General features: G+C 37.7%; 1 protein-coding gene across 1 annotated transcript; it reads left to right on the top strand.

The window, feature by feature from the left end:
- Positions 1-1102: 1102 nt before the first annotated feature.
- On the top strand, positions 1103-18828 carry LOC149184501 (mitogen-activated protein kinase homolog MMK1-like). The gene is made up of 6 exons (XM_089417547.1): positions 1103-1517; positions 2709-2838; positions 11062-11199; positions 16841-17173; positions 17394-17577; positions 18159-18828. Exons 1-6 carry the CDS (start codon positions 1303-1305, stop codon positions 18329-18331), a joined length of 1173 nt encoding a protein of 390 aa, XP_089273673.1. The 5' UTR covers positions 1103-1302; the 3' UTR covers positions 18332-18828.
- The last annotated feature ends 5486 nt before the right edge of the window (positions 18829-24314 follow it).

Raw genomic sequence — 24314 nt, 5'->3', positions numbered from 1 at the left:
TTTCAGTTTGAACCCAGCCATGTTCAGGGAGCATATACATACCCGTACTCTAGCTTGAATGCTCACAAAACCTTTTCCTTTGTACTAGACCCCCATTTAGTGGATTATTTGTTGGATTCAGGGACACAGTGTTTACTATACTTCTTATTGGATTGGAAAAAGGAAATTGGCATAATCTCATATATAAGGCATGAGATTCAATTTAGTTAGGGAGATCTCCTTTAGCAGTCTTCCTCGAGGTCCCCTTATAAAGGTTTCTTCGAACTCTTTGTCCCACCAGTCTTGGATTGTGTTCTCATAAATACTTCTTATCATCCTTTAGATCCTTTTCTTATTGGTTGTTTAATTACTCGTTGCTCAATTTAGGAAATTCTTCCTCATCAAATAAGAACTCATTAGTCACACCCTAGTCCTCCATAAAGATTCTAATTCTAAAATTTGATTTAGAAGGAGAAGCCATTGATAAGCCATTGGATATCTAAGCCAAGTCGTCCAGCCAAGCCCATCCCATATCATATATTTATATTTATATATATAAACGAAATTTAGATACAAAATTATAAAGATAAATATAATTTATATATTTTTAATTTCTTATTATAATATTAATATATTTATATTATTATTACTATTTTTATAAATTAGTTACCACTGTAACTACCAATAACTATACAATTATTAAATAAAACAATATATTTCAATTTATTTAATTTTGATGTTTGAAATTCACATTTTGGCTAACTTAAAACGCCATACAGAACTCAAACTAGCATTCCTGGCACGTGTCAGTTATAATAAAAGTCCACCCCATACCAACCCGTGAGCCGCCGGCGGTGTCGTTTGCCGATTGAGCTGCCAGCGGCCAAGACCGTTAAAACAACATAAGCCGCAGGATGGCCGAAGGTAAAGATCTAACCGTCGGATTTCCCGCAATCCGATCGTTCAAGAGATTCTAATATCTCTGGTGGGACCCGTCACCCGAGAGCTGCACGATGCAGAGGCGGCTTGGTCTTAGCCGTTGATCATGTCTGAGCACCTTTAAAGACCGATACAGAGCCCTCAGATCCAGGGGGACGATCTCCGACCCTTCGATTTGGCCGGTGCAGCGTCTGGGTTACGGGCAGTGTGAAAGCAGTAACAGAGGTTTGACTTCTCGAAATCGTGGTCATTATTTTTTGTTGTTGTGTACATAAGCATTTCGATTCTCTTCGCGTCTGCAGAAATCCTTTCTAGGCCACTCACAGGTCAAGGGTTCGATCTACGCCCCGACATCTTTGGCTCTGTTCCCCTCAGATTTCAGCGATGGAGGCCGCAGCAGCTCCAGTTCAATCGACGGACACGCACATGTCCGACGCGCCTCAGGCCGCCGGGTCGAATCCCATGGATAGCATCCCTGCAGTACTCAGTCACGGCGGCCTCTTCGTGCAGTATAATATCTTTGGGAATATTTTCGAAGTCACAGCCAAGTACAAACCACCTCTGTTGCCTATCGGGAAAGGAGCTTACGGGATCGTCTGGTAAGGATCTTGTGGACTGTTTTGGAACTTTGTCTCTTATATGTTGTTGTTTTAGAAATTCAGAGTTTGATATTTAAAACTCAAAGAAAATACGAGTAGTAGCTTTGAAAAGATGATATTAGCAGCTATTTTGTTTATCGTTTCCCTTCCCTTTGCTGAATTTTACGTCTAATATTAGCTGAAATTAAGTTGGTCTAATTTGGATCAGACACGATGTGATTGTGCCGGTTTCGCTCTTTATACGCTAAAGCCATGTCTCTTTTTGCTGACTCCTAGGGTTATTTCTGTGTTCTTATTCTGAATTTCGATGCCTGTACTGTTTTTTAAACTCGGGGTTTTGAACACTGGATTTTTTGGTTTATTTGCTTGGACTTTTCATTCTGACTACTTGATCCCCCGGAACCCGCTGTTATTTTCCCTGAATTTTAGGGTTGATTACTGTTGTCGCGAGATTGGAGCTATTCTCTTCGTACTTTAAGGGTTAATTTCTCTTTTTCCCCAATTTTTGTTGTCTGAATATTAGGGTTTGTTATTTTTACCGTGATCTTGGTGTTTATTTTTCTGAATTTCAGGTTTAATTACTTGCATTACATGTATTGATTTACTGTTCTGAATTTTTGGGTGTAGTGAGTTTTCACGTTATAAATTGCAGGGAACATTCTTAATTTATTAGGTTCTTCATTTATGGTTAATAACATCACTGTTTTGTGAATTCATTTTGTGTAGATATGTGCTGAAGAAAATGATGTTGTTATGTGGGGTTAATACTATACTAGCCAGTTGATGTGGAAGATGTGTCCACAGCTGTTAGATAATTATGAAAACGAAATGATCCTTTTTTCCCTTTTGTTTTTTCATCTTTGTAAGTTTTGGGATGAAAAATAAGTGTTATATTCTTTTATCTTTGTAAATGTTTAATTTCCCTGATTTTGGGGATACTTTCCCCCTAAATTTTAGGGCTGGTTACTAGCATTGTTAGAATTGATTCGTTGCTCCAAATTTCTGTGTTTTATATATTTCTTGGTAATATTCTTTAATTTTTATGTTATTTATGAAGGTTGTGAAATGATTGCTTTTGAATCAATTTAATGATTTGCTAGTTAGTAATTAATACCAACAGGTTGAGTGGAAGATGCAAGTGTTTTTAAATGTTTATGGAAATTAACTATTTTTTATTGTTTTTTTGTTCAGTTCTGCAATGAACTCTGAGACAAAAGAGCAAGTTGCCATCAAGAAGATAGCCAATGCGTTTGACAATCGCATAGATGCAAAGCGAACTCTTCGGGAAATCAAGTTGCTCCGACATATGGATCATGAAAATGTAATGTCTCTGTTCCCTAAAAGTTGCATTTTTAATGGCATTTGTTTCATTATTTAGTGTCCTGCTATTATCGGTGTCTAGATTTATTTACCCAGTTGTCCACTGCTATGATTTCTGGATTCGGAGTTTTAGCAATATTGCAGCTGATGTTTCTATTGGCATGCTGCCATCCAAATCTAGTTTTAAGGTTTAACCTGCCTAGAAGCTGTGGGAATTCATTCCAGTTATAGCTAACTGTGACAACCTTCAAAACCATTTCCATTTTAGTTGAATCATGGCCCATTAATGTGCATTTATACTAAAAAACTTTATTGCTTTTAGTGATCATGATTTTGAATACGTGGGGTTGATGCCCATGTTTGCAAACACAAGATTTTATGAACGGATAAACAAATAGAATTTATGGCCAAACTGAGGTTAGAGCAAACTATAATATCCGGTATGGCCAAACTTCACATATTGATTGAAGATGCAGTCTGGAGAAATAATGAACTTTAGAAAATCAAGGCACTAAAGTTTTGACATTCAAGTAGTGTGTATTTACACCTATGCAGTTATTCTGAAGTTATTTTCCGTTTTCCAGTACTTCCCCTTGAAGGGTCTGGTATTTATTTTTCATTCAAGTTAAATTGTAGGATTTTCTGTGTTTTCCCCTTTGTGCTTTGTGATTGATGGCACCACTTTGTTTCAATAAAGTTCTAGGCACCTGCTTGTTTTGTGATGCATACTGACATTACAGACAATCGAATAAAGCTTCTTCCATTATTGTTTTTTCTGATATCATTGTCTACGATTCATGTACATATTTATTCTTTACAACTTCAATTGAATGTCTCCATCTTCTGGGTAAAGTTATGTCCTAGATCCTTAGTTGGACGTAAATTGTTGATGAATCTCATTTCTCTAATAATAATTGGTGTGCCTGTTACTATTTTGAGTTTTGAACACGCTTTATTCTAGGTTAGCATATCCTGGGGGAAACCTCCTGGTGCTTCCCCTCACATTTCGAAGATGGTAACCAGTGTAAACCCTAGATTCTTCAGGGCACAAGATCAGGTTAATGACTCGGGAATAAATTATATATATCTCATCACCAGATGGTTCATTAAGAGCAAACATGTCACAAAATGGGGAGGGTAACAATTTTACTAACAAACCCTCAAGCTACACCCAATTGACTAGCTTTGAACATGCTTATTATATGAATAATAAAATAGCTTGCCTGAATGATCAAATCCAAGAAGAAGCTTCAACTACACTCTTTTTTGCCAAGAAATGGTCCTAGTTCAAGTAGTCAACGAGGGATGAGGATCAGGTTAGTCAGAATGGTTACACTTAAGAAACTTCGGATAACAAATATCATGTCATACATTTTCATATTCCTGTGTGGCATTATAAATATCAATGTTTTCAATTCATATTTGTTGAATGTTTAAGCTTTTAACTCAGCTTTTAATTGTGTTTGGAAGTTTTTGCATAATGTTATTCTTGAGTCCCATTAAAATTCTTAGAAATATTTATTGTTTTGGTTCAATAATGCCAATTGGGAGCCAGATTTCCAAAAATTTGAGCGTTTCATACAGGATGAGTATGGAATTTTTAAGGAAGCTTAAAGTGTGTGTGTGTGTATTTTAAGATCATACACAGAAGAAACACATGTAACCATATAATCACAAGTTGTGAAAATTCTCAGATCAAAGAACTGGCAAATGGCTTACAAGTTGAAACACAAATAGCCAGTATATGGTATGTACTATGTACAAATAGAAGCTTTTCAAATTTTCCAGAATCTTTTGAAATGCATGCAACACAGGCATTCTGAATGCACCTAACTCTGTTAATCCTGCATGGGCTAGTTTGTGAGATGCGTTGTTTTGAAATCAAGTTAGGCTTCATACTGTAGAGCAGAATTTTACTAGGTCGTGTGGGTAAAATAAGCGATGAAATTAGTTAGGTCTGGTCTAATGCCAGTGATGGTGACACAGGGGAGTCTGTATTGGATGGGGCTTATCAAAGTCTCTGTGGTTTCTTCTGCAGACTAACTCTCACTCATTAGTGCTTGTTCAGATTCTCTATTGGATGCCTTATATTCTATGCAGAGATCCTCCTTTGCAATTGGTCTTTGCCTGGTAAAAATGTCATTCAGCTGCTGAGCAGAAGTTTCCACACCATCTGGCAGTTCTGCAGGAGGGGCTTGCCAGAGTCCATAACTATCTTTTGCCCCAGAGGTTCCTTCTGTTGGAGGTGAAGGCCTTGAGAATGTTGTTTCCTTTAAAGAATCACTCCTGCTCTCTGGGCCTTGCCTCCATCATCTTTCATCGAGAAGGTTGCGTCAGTGCTGATTTTAGAACTTGAACCCTATTAGGTCAAGGAGGAAGAACTTTACTATCAGATACAAGGGCTAATCTGCACATTCAACAATGTTTGGCCAAAGCTGAAAGATCCTGGCTTGGATTTCATATTCTGGGGCCTCGTCCTTAAGGACATGTTGGTGATACACCCTTGTGCCAAAGTGTTTTTTATCCTTGAGTTTCTTTAATTGACAACCATTGGCAACAACCCACTCTCGGTTTATGGGCAGGGTTGGCCTTTTTACGAAGCATTGGAAGCCAGGATTCAACCCATACACAGAATAATCTTCAGTCCTGTTATGGGAGCAAATTTACCTCTTGAATATTGGAACAAGAGACTCCTTGCTACCATCGGTAATGCTTTGGACATGTTTATAACTCTGTCACCATAGACGACAGATATGCCTATTGCCTGTCACTGCTTTTGCTTGCATTTGTATTGAATCTGACTTGAGTATTAATTTTCTGGAAAATATAGTTCTACAGTGTGATGATTTATAACTCATGCCCATTGCCTGCCTTTACTCATGCTCACATTTGCATTGAAGCTGACTTAATCGAGGGTTTTCTGGGAAATATAGTTCTAGGGTGTGATGGTTGCAGCTGGACCCAAGTTTTGGATTATGAACACATTGCATTCCATTGCAGAGTCTGCTTTGTGCATGGACACCTGGCTGATTTCTGCCTGAATGCTAGATCTTCTTTGGCAAAAAGGCATGTAAATCAAAAGACAACATGGTGGGGGAATCCGGCTCCAATTACCATTGGGTGGGAACCATCCATGGATTGTACTGAACCTGAGGCAGTCGTTCTTGTAGATGACCGAACTTCTCCCCACGAGGGATCTAAGAAGGCACCTTTGACAGACTAGGTGGATACCACAGTCAATCTCCTGACCTCAATGCAGAAAATACCTTGCTTGGTAGCTCCTGTAGGTGTGATCTGCTTGGAAAGAAGCCAGATCAACCTTGAAAGGAAGAGAACTTAGCTCAATTGGATAGTCAGATTGGAGGTATCATTCATAACTGTTGGGGACTCTTTCAGCACCAGATAGACCTGCTTTAGCAGTTGCATAGAAAGGATGGATAGAAAATGAGGGGAAAAAAGGAGAAAACAAAGAATAATCTTTTAGATTATGTGATTCTTTGATATGGGAATCAGAAAAAACCTACCTCTCAGGGTAGGCTAAAAATTGGTCAAGTTGGACCCTGATTACAATGTAAGGCTCTATACCAGCTTATAATAAATAATTGAATTGGCTAATATGTAGCAAGTTTTAAGTATAATTGATTTTAACCTTTAGGGAATTGATTATATCAGACATCTGATATAATGGCATTGTTGTATGCTTGGCATGCGTTCTTTATACATTATTCACTCTTTAATTGAATGTCTTTATATTCAACAAAAAAGGTGAATAAATTAGTTTAGCCTTTTCTTATAAAGGACAACATATATATTTTAAAAATTATTTCTCGCTCTTGAAGCTTGAATTTATTTGGCCTGGCACTGCAATGTAGTGTATTTACAACAATTGTATATAATCCAGGGCATTGATCCTGGTTTCAGTGACTGCTGAGAATGGACTTTTAGGGAACACACAGCCAACAATTTGAACACCATTACCATTTGGCCATATGTCCAGATCAACCATACTTAAGGTTAGTACATGTTCAACCCTATGAGGGTCGTTTTCTTAAATTCTCCTCTCCTTTTAAGATTTTGTAGGGTAAAGGAAATGTTGCTACAATTTGTACATTACTTCCCTTCTTTGTATCATTATTATGAATTTAAATATCTTTTGGTAGGCTTTCTTCTCCCATCTTCAAGTAGGGACCCTTGTTTTCCTTTTTTATATGCAATGTCACAAAATATCTATATATATATGTTATAGATTAACCTATATAAGTAGCTTTATATGGTATCAATATTAAACTAGATAGTTCATTTTAATACTATGTTATACTTAGTATAATACTAACTATAGGTTAATATGGTTTTATGTTATATAAAATGCTATATAAATATATTAGCGTTAATATTAATGAATTAGGATAATAATAATAATAATAATAGGTTGATTAAAAGTTATATATATATATATATATATATATATATATATATATATATAGATATATTATTAATAATGTCTTAGTATCATAGCGCAAGTTGTTAGTTAATCAACTGTTATTGATTTGGATCGTTTTGTGCTAGTAAATGTTGCTTGGTTTGAATAAGGAGCAGAAGTAGATGAGTTTGCCTCTCATTGATAGCTTGCATGGCAAGCTTGATAGGGAGCAGTATGCAGTATATTGATTCAGGGGCCTCTTTCCATATGACTGGAAATTGAGAGTATTTCAGCCAACTAGATGAGAGGGACACGTAGTTGAATATCGAGTTTGGAGATAGTGGCAAGTATGCTACCACAAGGGGGTTGGTACTGTCAGCTTTGAGAGGGAGCCAGGTAATACTCTTCATCTCCAAGATGTTCCCTATGTTCCAGGGCCGAAGAAGAACTTGGTTTCAGTAGCTATCCTTGAGGATAAAGGATATGATGTTAACTTCGGCAGAGTTAAAGCTTACCTCCAATATTTGGCTTATGGATGTAAGAGGCAGATAGATGTGAGGGTGAAAAACCTCTACAAGTTGCATGTAGAGATTGGTGCAGCTTTGAGCAGCAAGGCAGGATGTGCAGATGTAGGTGAACTTTGGCATAGGTGCATGGGACACTTGCATCATGGGGTGCTGAAAATTCTTCAACAGATTGCCACAGGATTACCAACAGGAGGCCTTGACAAGGGTGGAGTGTGCAAGGGGTGCACGCTTGGCAAGTATGCCAAGTCTTCCTTCCATGGTCAGGACAACAGAGCCAAAGGGATTTTGGAGTTGGTGCATTCAGATGTGTGCGGGCCCTTTTCTTCTCCATCACTGATGAGACACAGGTATTATGTTACTTTCATTGATGATTTTTCTCGGAAAACTTGGATTTACTTTATGAAAAAGAAAGATGAGGTCTTAGATAGGTTCATGGAGTTTAAGGCCTTGGTAGAGAAGCAAACCAAGAAGAAAATCAAGGTAGTGAGAAGCAAACCAAGAAGAAAATCAAGGTAGTGAGAAGTGACAAGGTGGAGAATACATCTCCAATGCCTTCAAGGAGTTTTGTGCAAAGGAAGGTACTGGGACATCGGGTAGAGCCCCATAGGTAGACCTCCGGTGTTATAGATGCGATATGTCAATTGACATGATCCCCAATTTGATACAAATTGCCAACCCTGAACCCATGAGAAAAAGCATCTTTGAAAATTCTATTTTTAACACGTACCTTTCTATCAATGAATGCCACCCTAAAACCTTTGACTTCCATTTCCGAGATGGACACCAGGTTCTTGCGATTAGGTACATAAAAGGGATTCTTGTAAATGAATAGAGTTACCCTCATTCAATTGAGGGGTAACATTCCCTACACCCTTTCCGAGATAGGTGGCATTGACTCCAAGTATAATCCCACAGTTGTTTCCGTCCAAATTCGAGAGAGCACCCTTCTATCTGATGAGGTGCCTTGAAGCACTACGATCAATAAGCCAGATTCCCAAAGAATCTGAAGGAGAGGGCCAATACAAGATAATGCTTCTTTATCTTATCAGAAACAACATTTGATTCTTCATACCTGGGGTTCCTTGCTTTCTCTGAAGAGTCGGTCGTTTCCTTGATGACTTGTATTACCTGTCATTCCTCTGATCATTGAAGATGTCCTTGGAATGATTGTTATCATCATCATGTGATGTGTCCCTACCTTAGACACTCCTTCGCATAATGGCCGAACTTATTACAACCAAGGCATCTGCCTTTCCTTCCACCCTTAGATCCGGACTTCCCATTGAAGTGATCTTTAGGTAGACCATCAAAAACTTCTGTTGCGCCATTTTGATAATATTCTCTGCTTCGACTTCACCCTTGGTGAATTTGAAGAGGGATGAGGAATTCATTGATCCTTTTTTTTTCCCAATTGTCTTTGGTGATTGCTCTTTCACTCTTGCTTGGGCATTGCGTTCACCTTAGCTCCGATACCATGTTAATTTTAGGTATGTTCTATGCTTAGAGAAATTTATTTCAATTTTCACAGTTAACTCAATATCTTTTCTAGATTAGCAATCACATTAGCATTAAAGTAAACTGCAGATAGAACATAAAAATAAATCGCAGAAGACAAGCCAAGACAAGAGGACACAAGATGTGGCGCTAGCCAGGGACAAACCCCAATGTGGGGAAACCCTTGATCAATTCTTCTTATATGTTCTTCAATAGTTTAGTAGAGAGAGAGAGAGTACGTTTACAACAGAAGTCAACACTTTGACTTATCTAGATAAGAGCATAGATCATCTCTAAGAAGATGATACATGAGATCAGTTGAAGACATGCTGCTTCAACTGATTCTCCAAGGTGACTCCTTCACCTATCGTTGTGTTGCATTTCGTCATCATGCTGCCCCTCACCGCGCTGCACCATGCTGCACCCATCATCACTATGCTGTATCTCATCACGCTTCATTAATCATGACTGTACCCATCACTGTATGCATTATGTGCCATTGCTGCACCATGTTGCCATACTGACCTATGTGTTGGTTGCACCTTGCTTGCTTGTTGCCCCTTGCTTGGTTGTTGTCCCTAGCATGCTTGTTGTCCCTAGCATGCTTGCTGTTGCATGCTAGTTGTACCTTGCATGCTAGCTATACCAATACATGCTTGCTGCACTAAGTATCATACAACTGTCCCAATGTTAGTTAGTTGTCCCTTGCATGCTGCTCTCCTTCAGAGACAGATGCTCTGGCTGTTCTGGCAGTTCCGGCTTCTACCCTTTGGATCAGCTTTCAATTAATAAGATGACCCACATGGAGTTTGGCCCTAGTTGCCATTTTTAACAATTATATAAGAGCTTCTCCTAACCTCGCCTCCCAAAAGTTTAATGGCATTAAAGTTTGATGATATCCTATATTGTTGAGGAGCATATGTTTTAGAGTGGAGCAAAACTGATGGGAAGTATCCGCAGTTCACAAGAGTATGCCATTGGGCGAAGGAGAGAGGGAATCTATCCTACCATCCAAAGCCAAAGGAGAGGATCTCCATATAGAAATCTGGCTGGATAAGCTGGTTCTGGCCCAGAGAGTGACTCTCTGTCTAGTGTTAGGATATTTAGAGAGGTGAACTGTTGTTGGGATCTGGTGAAGGGGGGCTGCCTGCTGGTCATGTGTAAGCTGTCCTGAACACACTCATTCAGATGCTCATGTTAGTGTAATTTCTTCAGACTGATTTCTCATGTTTCTTTTGCAAGTTTCTGTCAAGTTTGACTTGGTTCAGAATCATTCTTTTAAGCACTTGTATCAATAAAGCATAACATTTCTTACTAGGCCTTCAGGTAATCACAAGGATGGTAAATCTTTGTGTACTGGTTTCAAAGAAAAGGTTGTGTGAATTCAAGATACAACTACAAGACAAAGCCCATTTTTTTAATCTAGAGTGTTACCATTCAGGTTTTTACTTTTCTCTTACATTAACTTGTTGCAAATTTTTTTGATTCATGCCATGCCATCCCATGTTAGTATTGTAAAGAACATGGTGGGATTTAGCAGCGTTGTCAAATGTAATTATTCTCAAGGTGGTTGAATGTTTGCTTTTAGTCTTTAACCTTTAAAATGTCATGTGTGCATTTCATGTATTAACTTTTTCATGTTGGTAGTGTCCTGTAGAAGGATTTATCTTTCAAATGTTTTGTTTCCGTGATATATTGCATCAGTTTCTATCTTGACTTATATATGGATGAGTTATCCAGGAAAGTATGTATTAACTGATATATATTGATGATTGCACAACAGGTAGTTGCCATAAGAGACATTATACCTCCTCCACAAAGAGAAGCCTTTGATGATGTATACATTGCATATGAGTTAATGGATACTGATCTCCATCAAATTATTCGCTCCAATCAAGGCTTATCTGAGGAACACTGTCAGGTTAGTATCTGAATTCTTCAACACAACTTGGGAACCAGGGAGTAATTGGGAAAAGTTAATTTGCATTGAATCTCTGTATATATGAACTTGAGATTTACTGTGTATTTACTATTTATACTCTCAGTGTCTCTCAAATTCTAGAGATAGAAAATAAGGAAATTATTTTGCTGCTTATGTTCTACCATACTCGAGGGTACTGGGACAATGTTTATTATTATATCATAATGATATCTACATGTACATTATATATGTTTCTTTAGGTTATAAACTATTTTTGGGAGTTGTTCTTACATTCAGATTCCCTAACTTGTAGCATATTTTAGGAGACATGGAACCTCTTTGTCTTTTCCATCAAAGTGAAACAGTTGTCCCCTATTTCGAAGAACACATGCAGAGATTTAGTAGATTGTTATGATGCAACTCTTAGTAGATATGCTCTGTTTCCTTGCAGGTAGATCTGTAGGCCCAAATAACCTAAATGATCTCCTAGAAGATTAGGACTAAGGGGAATCCAGAGGGAGTTCCGAAGCATATTCAATCGAGACAATCTCCACTTAGCAACAAGGAGAGCACATAGTACTAGGAATGCCATGAACATGAATTAATTTGTATCTGTTTGTTGGCTTGTATCTAGCAAAAGGTATTTTGCAGTTCAAAGCCAACACTTCAAGCAGTTTCACAGTGGTTTGACACCAATATTTAAGGACAGACTATTTGGGATATCAAGGATGTGTCTCTCTACAATATAATCAAATTGCTCGAGCTCAATGATTTGCTTGAGAATATAATATATAGTGAATCACATTGCTAAAGCTTTGGGAATAATTCTGTAGGAAATGCTCAACAAACTAATTAGACTCTACCTAGTTATATGCTTAGACACATGCCTTTGGAATTAATATGATATTACTCTTGTTAGGTGAATCTCCACTAGAGGGCTTTCCTTAAAGATGTGGTGTTTTGACAGAAACAACAAACCTACTATACTCTCCATGGTGCCAAGCTAAATTGCTTGAAATGTGGAAGCATGTACGAGTTTTGAAAATGGGAATGCCTGAAACCTTTTGTAGGAAACACTCAACAAACTAATTAGACTCTAGCTAGTTATATGCTTAGACACATGCCTTTGGAATTAATATGATATTACCCTTGTTAGGTAAATCTCCACTAGAGGGCTTTCCTTAAAGACGTGGTGTTTTGACAGAATCAGCAAACCTACTTTACTCTCCATGGTGCCAAGCTAAATTGCTTGAAATGTGGAAGCATGTACGAGTTTTCAAAATGGGAATGCCTGGAAGCTTTTCATCCCCAAAACGGGTTTGTGAGGGAAACATGGTATATAAAAAATACAAAAATTATAGATATATGTATTTTTTTTAATATTTTGTTTAGAGGTACGGATAAGAATTTGATATTAAAAGGAAAATCTGGTTTCTGGGTCAGAACCCTGACATAGTTCTTCATGCTCCACAATTATACTACATTCAGATGTCCAAAATATTATTAGCCTGTGTTTATGGCATTTTCTGCCAACTATTCTAAAAAGGTGCCTACCATATTCCTTTCAAAAAATTCCTAATAACAGTTTATACCTACATAACATCAAAAAATTTCAAGGCTTGGTAAATTATCTGGCAATTGAAAGCCTTGCCTCTTCAGATTCTCCTTGCAGCTCACCTCCATCATCCTTGTTCTGCTGTTCCTGGCCCCCGTGCTTTTTTGGCCTTTTTCTTCATTGGTCCCTTGCTAGTCTCAATCTCTTCCAGTGTGAACTTTGATCCACTGTTGTAATTTTCCTCTGCCGCTGCCAGTCTAATAGCCATTGTTGCCAATTCTGTTCGGACCTCAGCTTGAAAGTTTTCCATTCTGCTCTGCAATAATTTATGCTTTTAGTATTCATTAACAGCTGGTATGTCTTCCTTTCCTTTTCCTCTGCATTGCTCCTTTGATTCAGAGCATTCACCAACCCTTCCACTGCCTCTAGAAGCCTTTCCAGAAGTTGATTCATTTTAATTTTTAACTTGCTCATTCCCATCTGATGATGTCTCCAGGTCCACCATGAGAGGTTTATGTTGCACTGTTCCTTTACTTCGAATGTTTGACATTCTCCATAGCTCGTTAATGTGAATACTCAATGATAGAGTGGTGTAGGCTTGGATACGAACAACACCACACCAAATGTAACCCCCTCTGCTTGACATCCGCCGTTGCTCACTGTCTTAATCACTCAGCAACACTGCCGTGCGAGTTCGATTGTGAAAAATACCAAACCTAATATATCCTCCTCTGCCTCTATTCTGCCACCCCAGAGCTGTAATTTGCAAGGTTATCAAATCCATGCCTGGATCGTGTCGATTTCCCTGAGATGACTGATAAATTATATGGAGGGATAAGGGGTTTATTTCCATTCTGGATTGTATTGAAAGTGTTAACAGTGCTGATTCCCTCCCTGCCTTTATATTCCAATTACCACCTTGAAGGCTTGAAGTATTAAATTCTGAGACTACCTGTGCTTATGTGAGGCTTCGTTCCAGTGCCATATGTCGCATTGATTTGTATAGAGGTACATGTTTGTTGATCTTTGCGGGCCTAGGTCCATATATTTCGAGGATAAACAAATAAGGCATCTCCCACCTCATATATTTGATCATTGATCGGCTGTAGGTGCCTATACATATAGTATTTGGACCATAGGGTTTGGCGATTTGCTTCATGGTAAGGGAAAGTTTATTATCAACCTTTTATCCAATTCTAAGGACCCCTGTTATAGTATTTGGACCCCATAGGGTTTGGCGATTTGCTTCATGGTAAGGGAAAGTTTATTATCAACCTTTTATCCAATTCTAAGGACCCCTGTTCCAATATAACCCCTTTATTTGTCAATGTGTCAGCTGCGGTATTCAATTGCCTATACACATGGAAGAAGTCGATTTGTTTAAAATGACGGGTTTGTAAAACAATCCTTGGCAATATAGGAAAAGTAACAGACTTTTGCGATGCCCTTGCTTCTCACACCTGTCGGATTACAATCATTGAATCTCCAAACACCATATATTTGTAGATTTTCCTTGCTATTGCTAATTCTAATCCCTGCCAAAGTGCTAGATATTCAGCTTGGTTGTTAGTTGCGATGCCCAAACCCCAAGCATATTGTCTCTGTTTGTTCATCGGGGCAAAGGATAACCCCTCCCGCTCCTGCCATCCCTGATATATAGTTTTATTTTAAATAACACATTATCTTGCCAAAATAAAATAAAATAAGAATGATGCACATAAATGGCAGTTTAGAAAGAAACCATATCCATATTAACTCTCATAGATGATTGCATGATGCAAAATTTCATAGCTTGGTGGTAATGACTAATGCCAGTCCCATACTTTCATACATGATAGAATCTAGTAATAGCACTACAATCCTGCCAATGCTAAAATATTGAAAACTATTAAGTCTGCAGAATTTTGAATGGGATATGAACTTCAACTTTCTCCATATGAAGTTCGATGAGATTGGAATCATTCTCGAACATTCTGAAACAATTAACAGTAATGTTAAAATTTGAAGTAAAAGTTCCTTAACTTTTACTGTTCATTGGCACAGACCGGGCGATATTTTCCTATCTATCCTATGCCCCTCATGGTCTCTTGGGTGGGCTCGTGAACTTTCAAAAAGTACTTGAAATGTTACTGGAAAAGGCCAAAACATCATTGATCTTATCATACAATATTTCTAGATTTGCAAATGCTGTGTACTATATGGTCATCGGCGTTTCATACTTGTTTTGACATTTTTGAGAGTTTCAATTATTGGGATGTTGCCAAACTAGGCATTTCTTGCAACTTAGTTGTGAAGGTTTGGGGACTTAGTTTGTTACTAGAAGATTAGGCCTGTCTAAAAAGTCCAATCTGTTATACTTTGATGCTTATTCCATTGCAAATGCACTGTTTTGCTGGGCATTGTCCAAACTAAGCACCAATCCTGTGCCTTGGTAGCATTTGTAGGGTTGTTTCTTTCTTCACAAGATACACACCCTAGGGAATCAACTACAAGATGAGAGCGATACTCCAATTTGGCCCTTTGATGGAACTCTCAAGGTGTGAGTGGTGCTAGTTCTTAGAGGTCTGTTTGCTTATTTAGTCTATCAACATCTCTTTCTAGCGCCTCCCCCCTTTGGAATATTCTTTGGAAACACCTAGCCACCTTGGCTCTACAAACAGGGAGATCAATATGGCAATGAGTAAAGATATTCACCAACAGTATGTTTAGGTAACCTAGATCTCTTGTTCCTTCCATTGGGGCTCTAAGTCTTATGATGGATCTTCTTTTACAAGCATTTTTTTGCCATTGAATTGGTAACATCTCGTGGATAGAGAGGATTTAACAGTGTTGTCATTTGTAAGACACTGAGACAAAGGGTACCTCATTTTTAGGTGTTCAATATATTGTGAGATCCAAGTGACGTATGATTATTTATATTGTGACTACTATATTTTACTAGTTAGATCAAAGATGTTTGACTCCCTACATACAGGAGTTGATCGTTCACATATGTTAGAATAGACCTTATGAGCCTCTGCTCATGAGTTTGATTATTTGATTCGTCTGGCCTGTTTTTAAGAATCAAGGTGAAAATTGTTAGAAAAATTCCCTACTGATGGATGGAGATGGATGGAGATGACATTGGGTTAGTGAGACAACACATGTCCTCCCATGCTACTGATAGTTGACCCACTTCCACGTGATCATAGGGTCATACCCTTTTTCAACTTGGACCAGTCTCTGAACTCTAATTGACTATGCAGATGCCCATAACTAGATCTCTCTCTTCAGACTCAAATGTTAGGATAGCCTATGTTGATGGCTTCTCCCAAGATCAACTAGCCATGCCCACTAAGCTTTTGGCACTCCCTAGATGATGTTACAGGTTTGCATTTTTACTTTTACAATGATCGATGACGACGACAAGGGTAACTCTGCTACCTCTACTTATAGTGTGGGGTAACGCTAATCTCTTTTGTAGGTTTTTCCATTCTTGCTGTACCCTTTCATACTCACTATTCATATTATTGAGTGCATTTCTTTTTCTTTTGGCATTTAAGAGTTGCCTTGGCACTCCCATGTTGTGATTGTAACTCGGAGTATACTCATCCCATTGGCCTACTTTTTGTTGCTTGTGGACATTGGTAAATTTATCCCATCTTATCCATAACACTGAAGAGGTTTTGGTCAAAAAATTCCAAGTGGCTTTACACAACTCACAAGGGAAATTGTCCAATCTTGGGGACTTGTCATTGGCCATCTCAGGCAAATTAGCATGCAACTCATTTAAAGTTAAAGGTTGATTTCTCGTGGAGGTTAGAGACTCAGACAACTTCTAGGGAACTACATCAATACAAGTTTCCATGGCAACTTATAATGATTGATAAGTTTCCTATCAAGTGCATGAGTTTGACCTCCCACCACCTGCAAAGTGGGGTTTTGTTCAGAAACATCCTTAGAAGTTGATGCTTGAAAAAAGGCAGGAATTGTTGTTTCTTGGTATTACGTTCTAGTATGCGTTTGTGTGCCATAGTTTATATGAATGAGGTCCTTCAAATATTGTTTGTTAGAGGCTAATGTTTGTACGTGGATTGTCTATTGCAGTACTTTTTGTATCAGATTTTGCGAGGATTGAAATATATACACTCTGCAAATGTCCTTCATAGGGACTTGAAGCCCAGCAATCTTCTACTGAATGCAAATTGTGATCTGAAGATATGTGATTTTGGTTTGGCTCGGATTACTTCTGAAACCGATTTCATGACCGAATATGTGGTTACTAGATGGTATAGAGCTCCAGAATTGCTGCTGAATTCATCAGATTATACTGCAGCCATTGATGTCTGGTCAGTAGGTTGTATTTTCATGGAATTGATGAACAGACAACCCTTATTCCCTGGAAGGGATCATGTGCATCAGCTGCGTTTATTGATAGAGGTAAAGGCCATAGCTTGTAATATTTTCCTACTGCAGCTTGCCCTGTATAATGGTTGTATACTTTTAAGCCTATTGAAGTTTGAGCCACGCTTCTTGTTCATATCTTGTCTCTGGTTAAAGGACATAGAGACATTTTACAGTTTTGGTTGAATGGTTGAAGATATGGCTATAATTTAAATATAATGCCAGTGCGGTGAGAAAGCATTTATTGTCTTTGCAGTTGATTGGCACGCCAACTGAGGCTGACCTTGGATTTGTTCGGAGTGATAATGCTAGAAGATTTATTCGGCAACTGCCACAGTATCCAAGGCAGTCATTTACTCAAAAATTCCCTCATGTGCATGCATTAGCAATTTATCTTTGTGAAAGAATGCTGACATTTGATCCAAATCAGAGGATCACAGGTGCACAACATTACCTCTTTTTCTCGTTGACTGGTCATTTCTTTATTGGTTTGCTAAAGCAGAACTTTTTAATTCATCCTTGTATAAGTTGGACTAATCCTTTTTGGATTATGGCTGTTTATATCACAGTATTTGACATCTAGTATTGAGATCAATTTTTGTTCCTTGTCCCACAAACAAGGGGGTCTTATACACCAATTTGGTGTCTGACTTGGCTGTGACCTTAAAATAAGAAAAAAAAAATCTGTACACTCAAGAAGGCCCTATTGTATAGATTTAAGTTCTACCCATTTAAATCCAGGCAACTTTTAGCAGTTGTGTCTCTGAGGAAACACCCATTTAAATTATACCATTTAAATCGAGGCCAAAAGCTAGCACATGAGCAAAGTTTCCCAGCACTGGTAATGCAGATCCAATTCTGACAAAAATAGATGAATATCTTATTTTGATATCCTTTGCAGAAAATTTTTAGCTGCTTTTATTTTTATGGCAATGAAAGTTGTTTGTTCTTTTGGATGGGAGTACAATTGATTTTCTAGGTCCAGTTGGTTAAACAAATATGTTTGTTGGTTTTGGAACAGTGGAAGAGGCACTTTCCCATCCGTACCTGGCAAATCTACATGATATCAGTGATGAACCCACTTGTGCCATGCCATTCAGCTTTGATTTTGAGCAGCACACCTTAACAGAGGATCAGATGAAAGAGCTGATCTATAGAGAGGCTCTGGTTTTTAATCCAAAGTATGCACAATAAAGTAACATTTTGTGCTGACAGTGGTTACAACTTTGAAAATTGAAAGCTGGGCTATTTTCTTGTTTGTAGCAGTCATAGTGTTATAAATATTTATTGAGTTTTGGGAGCAATGTAAATATGTGTATTAAAACCACATTTGAGTCCAGGGCAAGTTGTAAGGGAGATAATGATTGAAGGGGTGTAAAGCATTTATATTGGAGTATGTCAACCTGATATGCTACAACTTGGTGAGATGCATTGTGCATGTATGAGTCACAGACCTGAACACTGCGGTAAAACTGTATTATGCTTTATTCTTCTTTATCTTCAAACTTCAAGGGGTTGTATGAAGATAATTTTTGTTAGAATATAAGTGAAGAAAAGTTGAGTCTGGCAGTTTGCCACTATATGCTCAATATGGTATTTTGTCAAATTCTCCTTTCAGATAAGTGATGAACTTGGACCTTTGGCTATTGTGTACTGATATGAATAAAATAAATTCCTGCTTTCTTCCCCAATCTCGTCGGTTTTGGATTTTCAGCTTTTGATTGTCTGATTTATCTACAATATTTTTTTCTCCATTGCACTGGAAATCAAATATTATGTTTTACAAGGAGCATTTCCAACCCATGATGGAAGACTATGGGTGAGCATGAATGGAACAAGTGATATACTAGAAAGGAAAATGCAAAATTAATTACCAGAATAAGAGATTAGAAAACACGCTAATAATTTGGTCTTGCTATGAATCGATCATGCAGATATGCGACTTCAAATGGAAGAGCCCTGATGCTCTGAAAGGTATATTTATAACGTGATTAACTTTTCCAATTTTATCCACCATTTCACATAAAGCAAATGCCAGTGGAAAGAGCCAAATGCCATGCATCAGTTGCTTATAATAGTTTTGTGCAACAATTTTGTCTTCCTACATGCAGAGTCTCCCAACTTCTTTGTCTCAAATATTTGATTTGCCCGCTAATGATTTTTATATGAAAACTGCCCAGTATGTGTACTTTAAACATTTTTAAAAAAATTAATGCCACTCACTCAACAAGGCATAATATTTGTGGGAAGTAGCAGTAGGAATTATGGCTGTTGCAATTTCCGGCCCACTTATTTTTGACAGCCCCCACTCTTCTAGAGAGCTAAATAGTTGAACTGCTGAATTGATTTTGATGAGTATTGTTTTGCCTTGTGATATTTTATGTTGAAAGTTTACCCAGTCGGTAAGTACAATGTCGATTTATGCCCACAATGATGAAAGAGTAGTTAACCCTAATGAAGATTCTGGACTAGCACTATTGGTTGGCACGCATTCTGTTAAAGTTTCAGATGGTGAACACCCAAGTCTTTACTGGAATTTGAAAAACAGACTTGATGATTTTTTTTATAAATTATAAAAGTCTTGAAACACAGATGACCATTATTGCATACAAAGTTGAATGCCATCCTTTCGTTTGGAGTCTATTTGTAAACGTATATCAGTATATGTACCCTGCATGATAATAATGCTTCATGGATCCCTAGGCAATTAGGGGCCTGTCAAGTTTGTGGTATGACCAAGCAGTTATTTCTATCATATTAGACGTGCGAGTCAATGAAAAAGGCTGATGGTGTATTAGTAACTGAGTCTTCAATAAATCCAAATTCTTAGTGCATACAAATCGACAGTGGATAAAAATCACAAAGCATAAATCAAAATAGACGGACACTATAGCAACAAGGTTAAGTTCGTGTGATCATTTCCATAAGAAATCATTTTAGCAGCGATGGAAATTAAACTCACATTTGGAGGTGGATCATCATTTTCTTAGCGATAGTCCTGCCTAACATTAGTGAGCTCAAAGGTCAACACTGGTGCTTCAGTCACCATTGGCTAGATTGAGATCCTCAAGTGGTTTCCTGTTCTTTGAGATAGCAATGGTGGCAATGTGAAACTTATCATCAAGGGGAGTTGAGAGAAGATTGCAAAACTAACAGTGGAGGGTTTTTGTGCTTCTCTAACTTGATAAAAACAATGCCTTGGCCTTGAATCAGAGTATTTGGAATTGTATATAGGGAGAGAATTAACAGTGGTTTCCTTGCTCATAGTGCTTGCCCCGGTACTCTAGGATTGGCACGAGTGTGATCCATTCAATTACAATTTTTCACTTGGACAACAATATGCATGTAGAGATTGGCAAATATTAAAGCACTACCAAATTAAATCACTATCAATATATATTGCAATTTGACTGAGTTGAATTTGGTTAAAATCAAAATCTTTTTTCTTTAAAATTAGAAGAATACGTAAATTTGACAAGTTGTCAAAGCTGCTTGGAAGGCAATCGGGCAATAGAGTTTGTTGGATCAGAGTAGTTTGTCAACCAAACGAGTGGCCTTCCATGAGACACGGGTGATAAAAACCATAATCATTCCCTTGACCCAATTATGTCAAATAATTCATTTGTGTAGACCACCATGAATAGTAAGATATTGCCTTCAAGATGCACATTAGTATTTAATAAATTGTGGTGAGATGGATTTATGAGAACCACCATGAATAGTAAGATATTGCCTTGAAGATGCTGCACATTAGTGTTTATTAAATTGTGAAAATGATATGGATTTGCTAAATGTTGTGTCAAGCAATCTTCTCTATTGGATGAAAGGTAAGGATTAAAAATTTGGACATGATTAAAATTTTTATCTTCTCACTTTTTTCTCATTTAATTAGAATGATGTGACATTTTGTTCTCATTAATCGAATTGGTGTTTTAGCAAATTAAATTGTTAGGAACCAAGGGATGACTATTTCATTCATCAAATCACAAGTATCTAACATATTATTACCTAAATATTTAAAACGAAAACGAAGTGGTGACCAAACGTTGCGAGGAGCCAACCCTAGTACGAGAGCACTGGGTTGGGCCAACCTATGGTGTTCTGGTGGTACGTGGGCTATAACCAAACTAGCAGTTCGATAAGTTCAAAAAGTTTGGTGGCTCTCGCATAGGGTGGCTTCGTGGGCTCTATATCCAGCTCTATCTCTAGCGGTTCTTGCCGAACAGGGGGTGTTTTGGGCAATGAAGGAGATGGTAACCCCGTTATCGTTATCAGCCAAACTAAGAAATGGCATGATGAACCAAAAAGTCTCCAGGACCAATTGTTGAGAACAATGAATTATTATTATCATTAATAGCATTTAAGCATAGCACGGTTCCAAAATGGTAAATCTAATTTCTATTCGATCTGATAGAATTGATGATCCATGATCGGGCAGATTGGCAAAAAAAGCATTTTCACTAAAATACAAATCATGAGTTGACCATCAGTTACAACTCACAATATGAGAGAAAAAGGGTGTAAATATGCTCACATGTTGAAGATGCACATTAGTGTTTAATAAATTGCGAAAATGATATGGATGTGCTAAATGTTGTGTCAAGCAATCTTCTCTATTGGATGAAAGGTAAGGATTAAAACATTGAACATGATTAAATTTTTTATCTTCCCACTATTTTCTCATTTAATTAGAATGATGTGACATTTTGTGTTCATTAATTGAATTGGTGTCTTAGCAAATTAAATTGTTATGAACCAAGGGATCATTTTCACTAAAATCCAAATCATGAGCTGATTGTCAGATATAGCTCACAATATGAGAGCAAAAGGGTGTAAATATGCTCACATGTTGAAGGGAGGCAACATTCCATTCTTATTATGAAGAGATATTTGTTTTGTGCATAGTGCTAATCTTAATATTTTTAATTTATAATAAGTAAAACCATGCCAACATCCACATACTCTAAGAGAGCACTTGCTAAGCTTAGCATACAATGGATGCTCTCTCAACAATTTCATTGCTGTTGTTAAGTGTTTGACATGGTATTTTTCATTTTTAGAATATACCAATATCTCATTAATAAACACAATAACAATCTTGTCCAAATAAGGATGCAATACACTATTCATCAAACACATAAAAGTAGCTGGAACATTAGTCAAACCAAATGGAGCTACAACAAACTCATAATGTCCGTACTTGGTCTAGAACACTGTCTTGTGAATGCCATCTTCTTTAATGCATGTCTAATGATATCCGGATCTCAGATCAATCTTTGAGAACATTGTTGCTCCCTTCAACTGATCAAACAAATAATCAATCCTCGGCAACTGATCCCTGTTCTTGATAGTCACTTTGTTCAAATGTTTGTAATCAATGCACAACCTTAGTGTACCATCATTCTTCTTCACAAATAGTACCAGTGCGCTCCATGGTGATACACTTGGCCTAATGTATCCCTTGTCAAGCATTTCCTTCAACTGCAATTTTAACTCTACCAACTCTGGAGTGCTCATCTTCTATGATGCTTTCGATGTTGGTGTTGCCCTTAGTACCAACTCAATAGAAAAGTTTACTTCCCTGTGAGGTGGCAACTCTGAAATCTTTACAGGAAATACACCCTGGAACTGATGTAGAACATGGTACCTGCTTAAAGCATCTGCATCCTCAACTTAATTACCTTTGTCACTAGAAATATGCACCGCAAATAACATACACCCTTTCCTCCGACTACACTTGTGCTGCATCGCTGTCACCATTCTCACTGTGTTGCTTTTTTCTTACCTTGCAAGACTCTTTGTTTCCCATTGTCATCCAGACACTCAATAGCCTTGTGATAACAATCCACCTTAGTCCTATGAAGATACAACCAATCCATACCCAACAACATATTGTATGATCTCAACGGTAATACATTCAAATGTGTTGAGGTAGGCATACCATTCAAATAAAATGTACAAGCTCTTACCCAATGATGAACTCGCTTTTTTGTACCTGTATCTAACTGCACTAATTAAGAATTTGCATGTATTTTATTCAAACCACACTTATCCACCAGGTTAGAATTAACATAACTATAATTAAGATCCATGGTCAATTCAAATAGAAACAACTTGATCACAAATCTTATTGTCCATCTCGATAATAGACGCATGGTGATCTGCCTGCCTGTTATGCAGTGCTGCATAGATCCTAGGAATACTCTGTACAACATCTCCCATTATCTGTATCTCCTGAGCACTGTAAATCTGCGGTCTACCACCTTGATGTTATGTACAATCTCTCATGCGATGCTGTCTTCCGCAAGTCCAACACTGCAAAGGCTTTCAGCCTTCATCCTTATTCTGCGCCTCAGATCGAAGTCCCTGCCCTCTGTCAGTTGCATTGAATTTTTTAAATGGCATTGCATTCTCTTTATTACCTGTACCCTGAGGTCTTGCTCACTTCTTGTCCCATTTTCCCTTGCTCTTTGCATTATCTTTCCAGTTTGGCTTAGTCTTAGATTTGCACTTTGATTGCTCGTAACAATGCTTTAGCTTCCAAATGGCCTCTTCCAATGATCTAGGCTTATCAAACTCAATCTCATCTTTGAATGCTATCGGCAACCCACTGATGAATCTCTGAATATTGGCCTTCTCCTCTTTGAGGTAAGGCACATACCTCAATAGCTCCAAGAATCTGCTAGTGCACTCCTCATCAATCATAGATTCCATCTTCAACTCATACAACTCTTTTGCCCTGTCATCATAATATCTCTTTGATAGATATTTCTTCCGGAATAACCTCTCGAACTCACTTTAAGTCAAGTCATAAATATATCTAACGTTCTTTACATCTTCTCACCAGATATCTGTTTTACCTTTAAGACTAAATGTAGCTATTATGGCCTTTATGTTCTTTGAGTAATCGTACAATCTGAAGAACTTATTCATTTCAAGCAACCATGCTTATGCATGCTGTGACTTCTTCATCTCTCCATCAAATGTAGGTGGCTTTGCTTTCTTAAACGCATCCGACAAATATCCCTTATCACTCATGTAAGAGTGATAACGATGATGATCATAGTTCCTGTCAGAACCAGAACTAGAATAGTATCTATGTCTATCTCCTCTCCTATCCATAGTGTCCAAGAATCCGCCATCTCTGATCATGTCATCTCTATCTGACCTGTGCTCA

This window comes from Pinus tabuliformis, chromosome 3_2 (genome assembly GCF_031772625.1).
Source record: "Pinus tabuliformis cultivar Carrire ecotype Pingquan chromosome 3_2, CPIR1, whole genome shotgun sequence".
Taxonomy (NCBI): Eukaryota; Viridiplantae; Streptophyta; class Pinopsida; order Pinales; family Pinaceae; genus Pinus; species Pinus tabuliformis.
The sequence above is the reverse complement of the archived record's forward strand: the minus strand, read 5'-3'. Positions and strand labels throughout refer to the sequence as shown.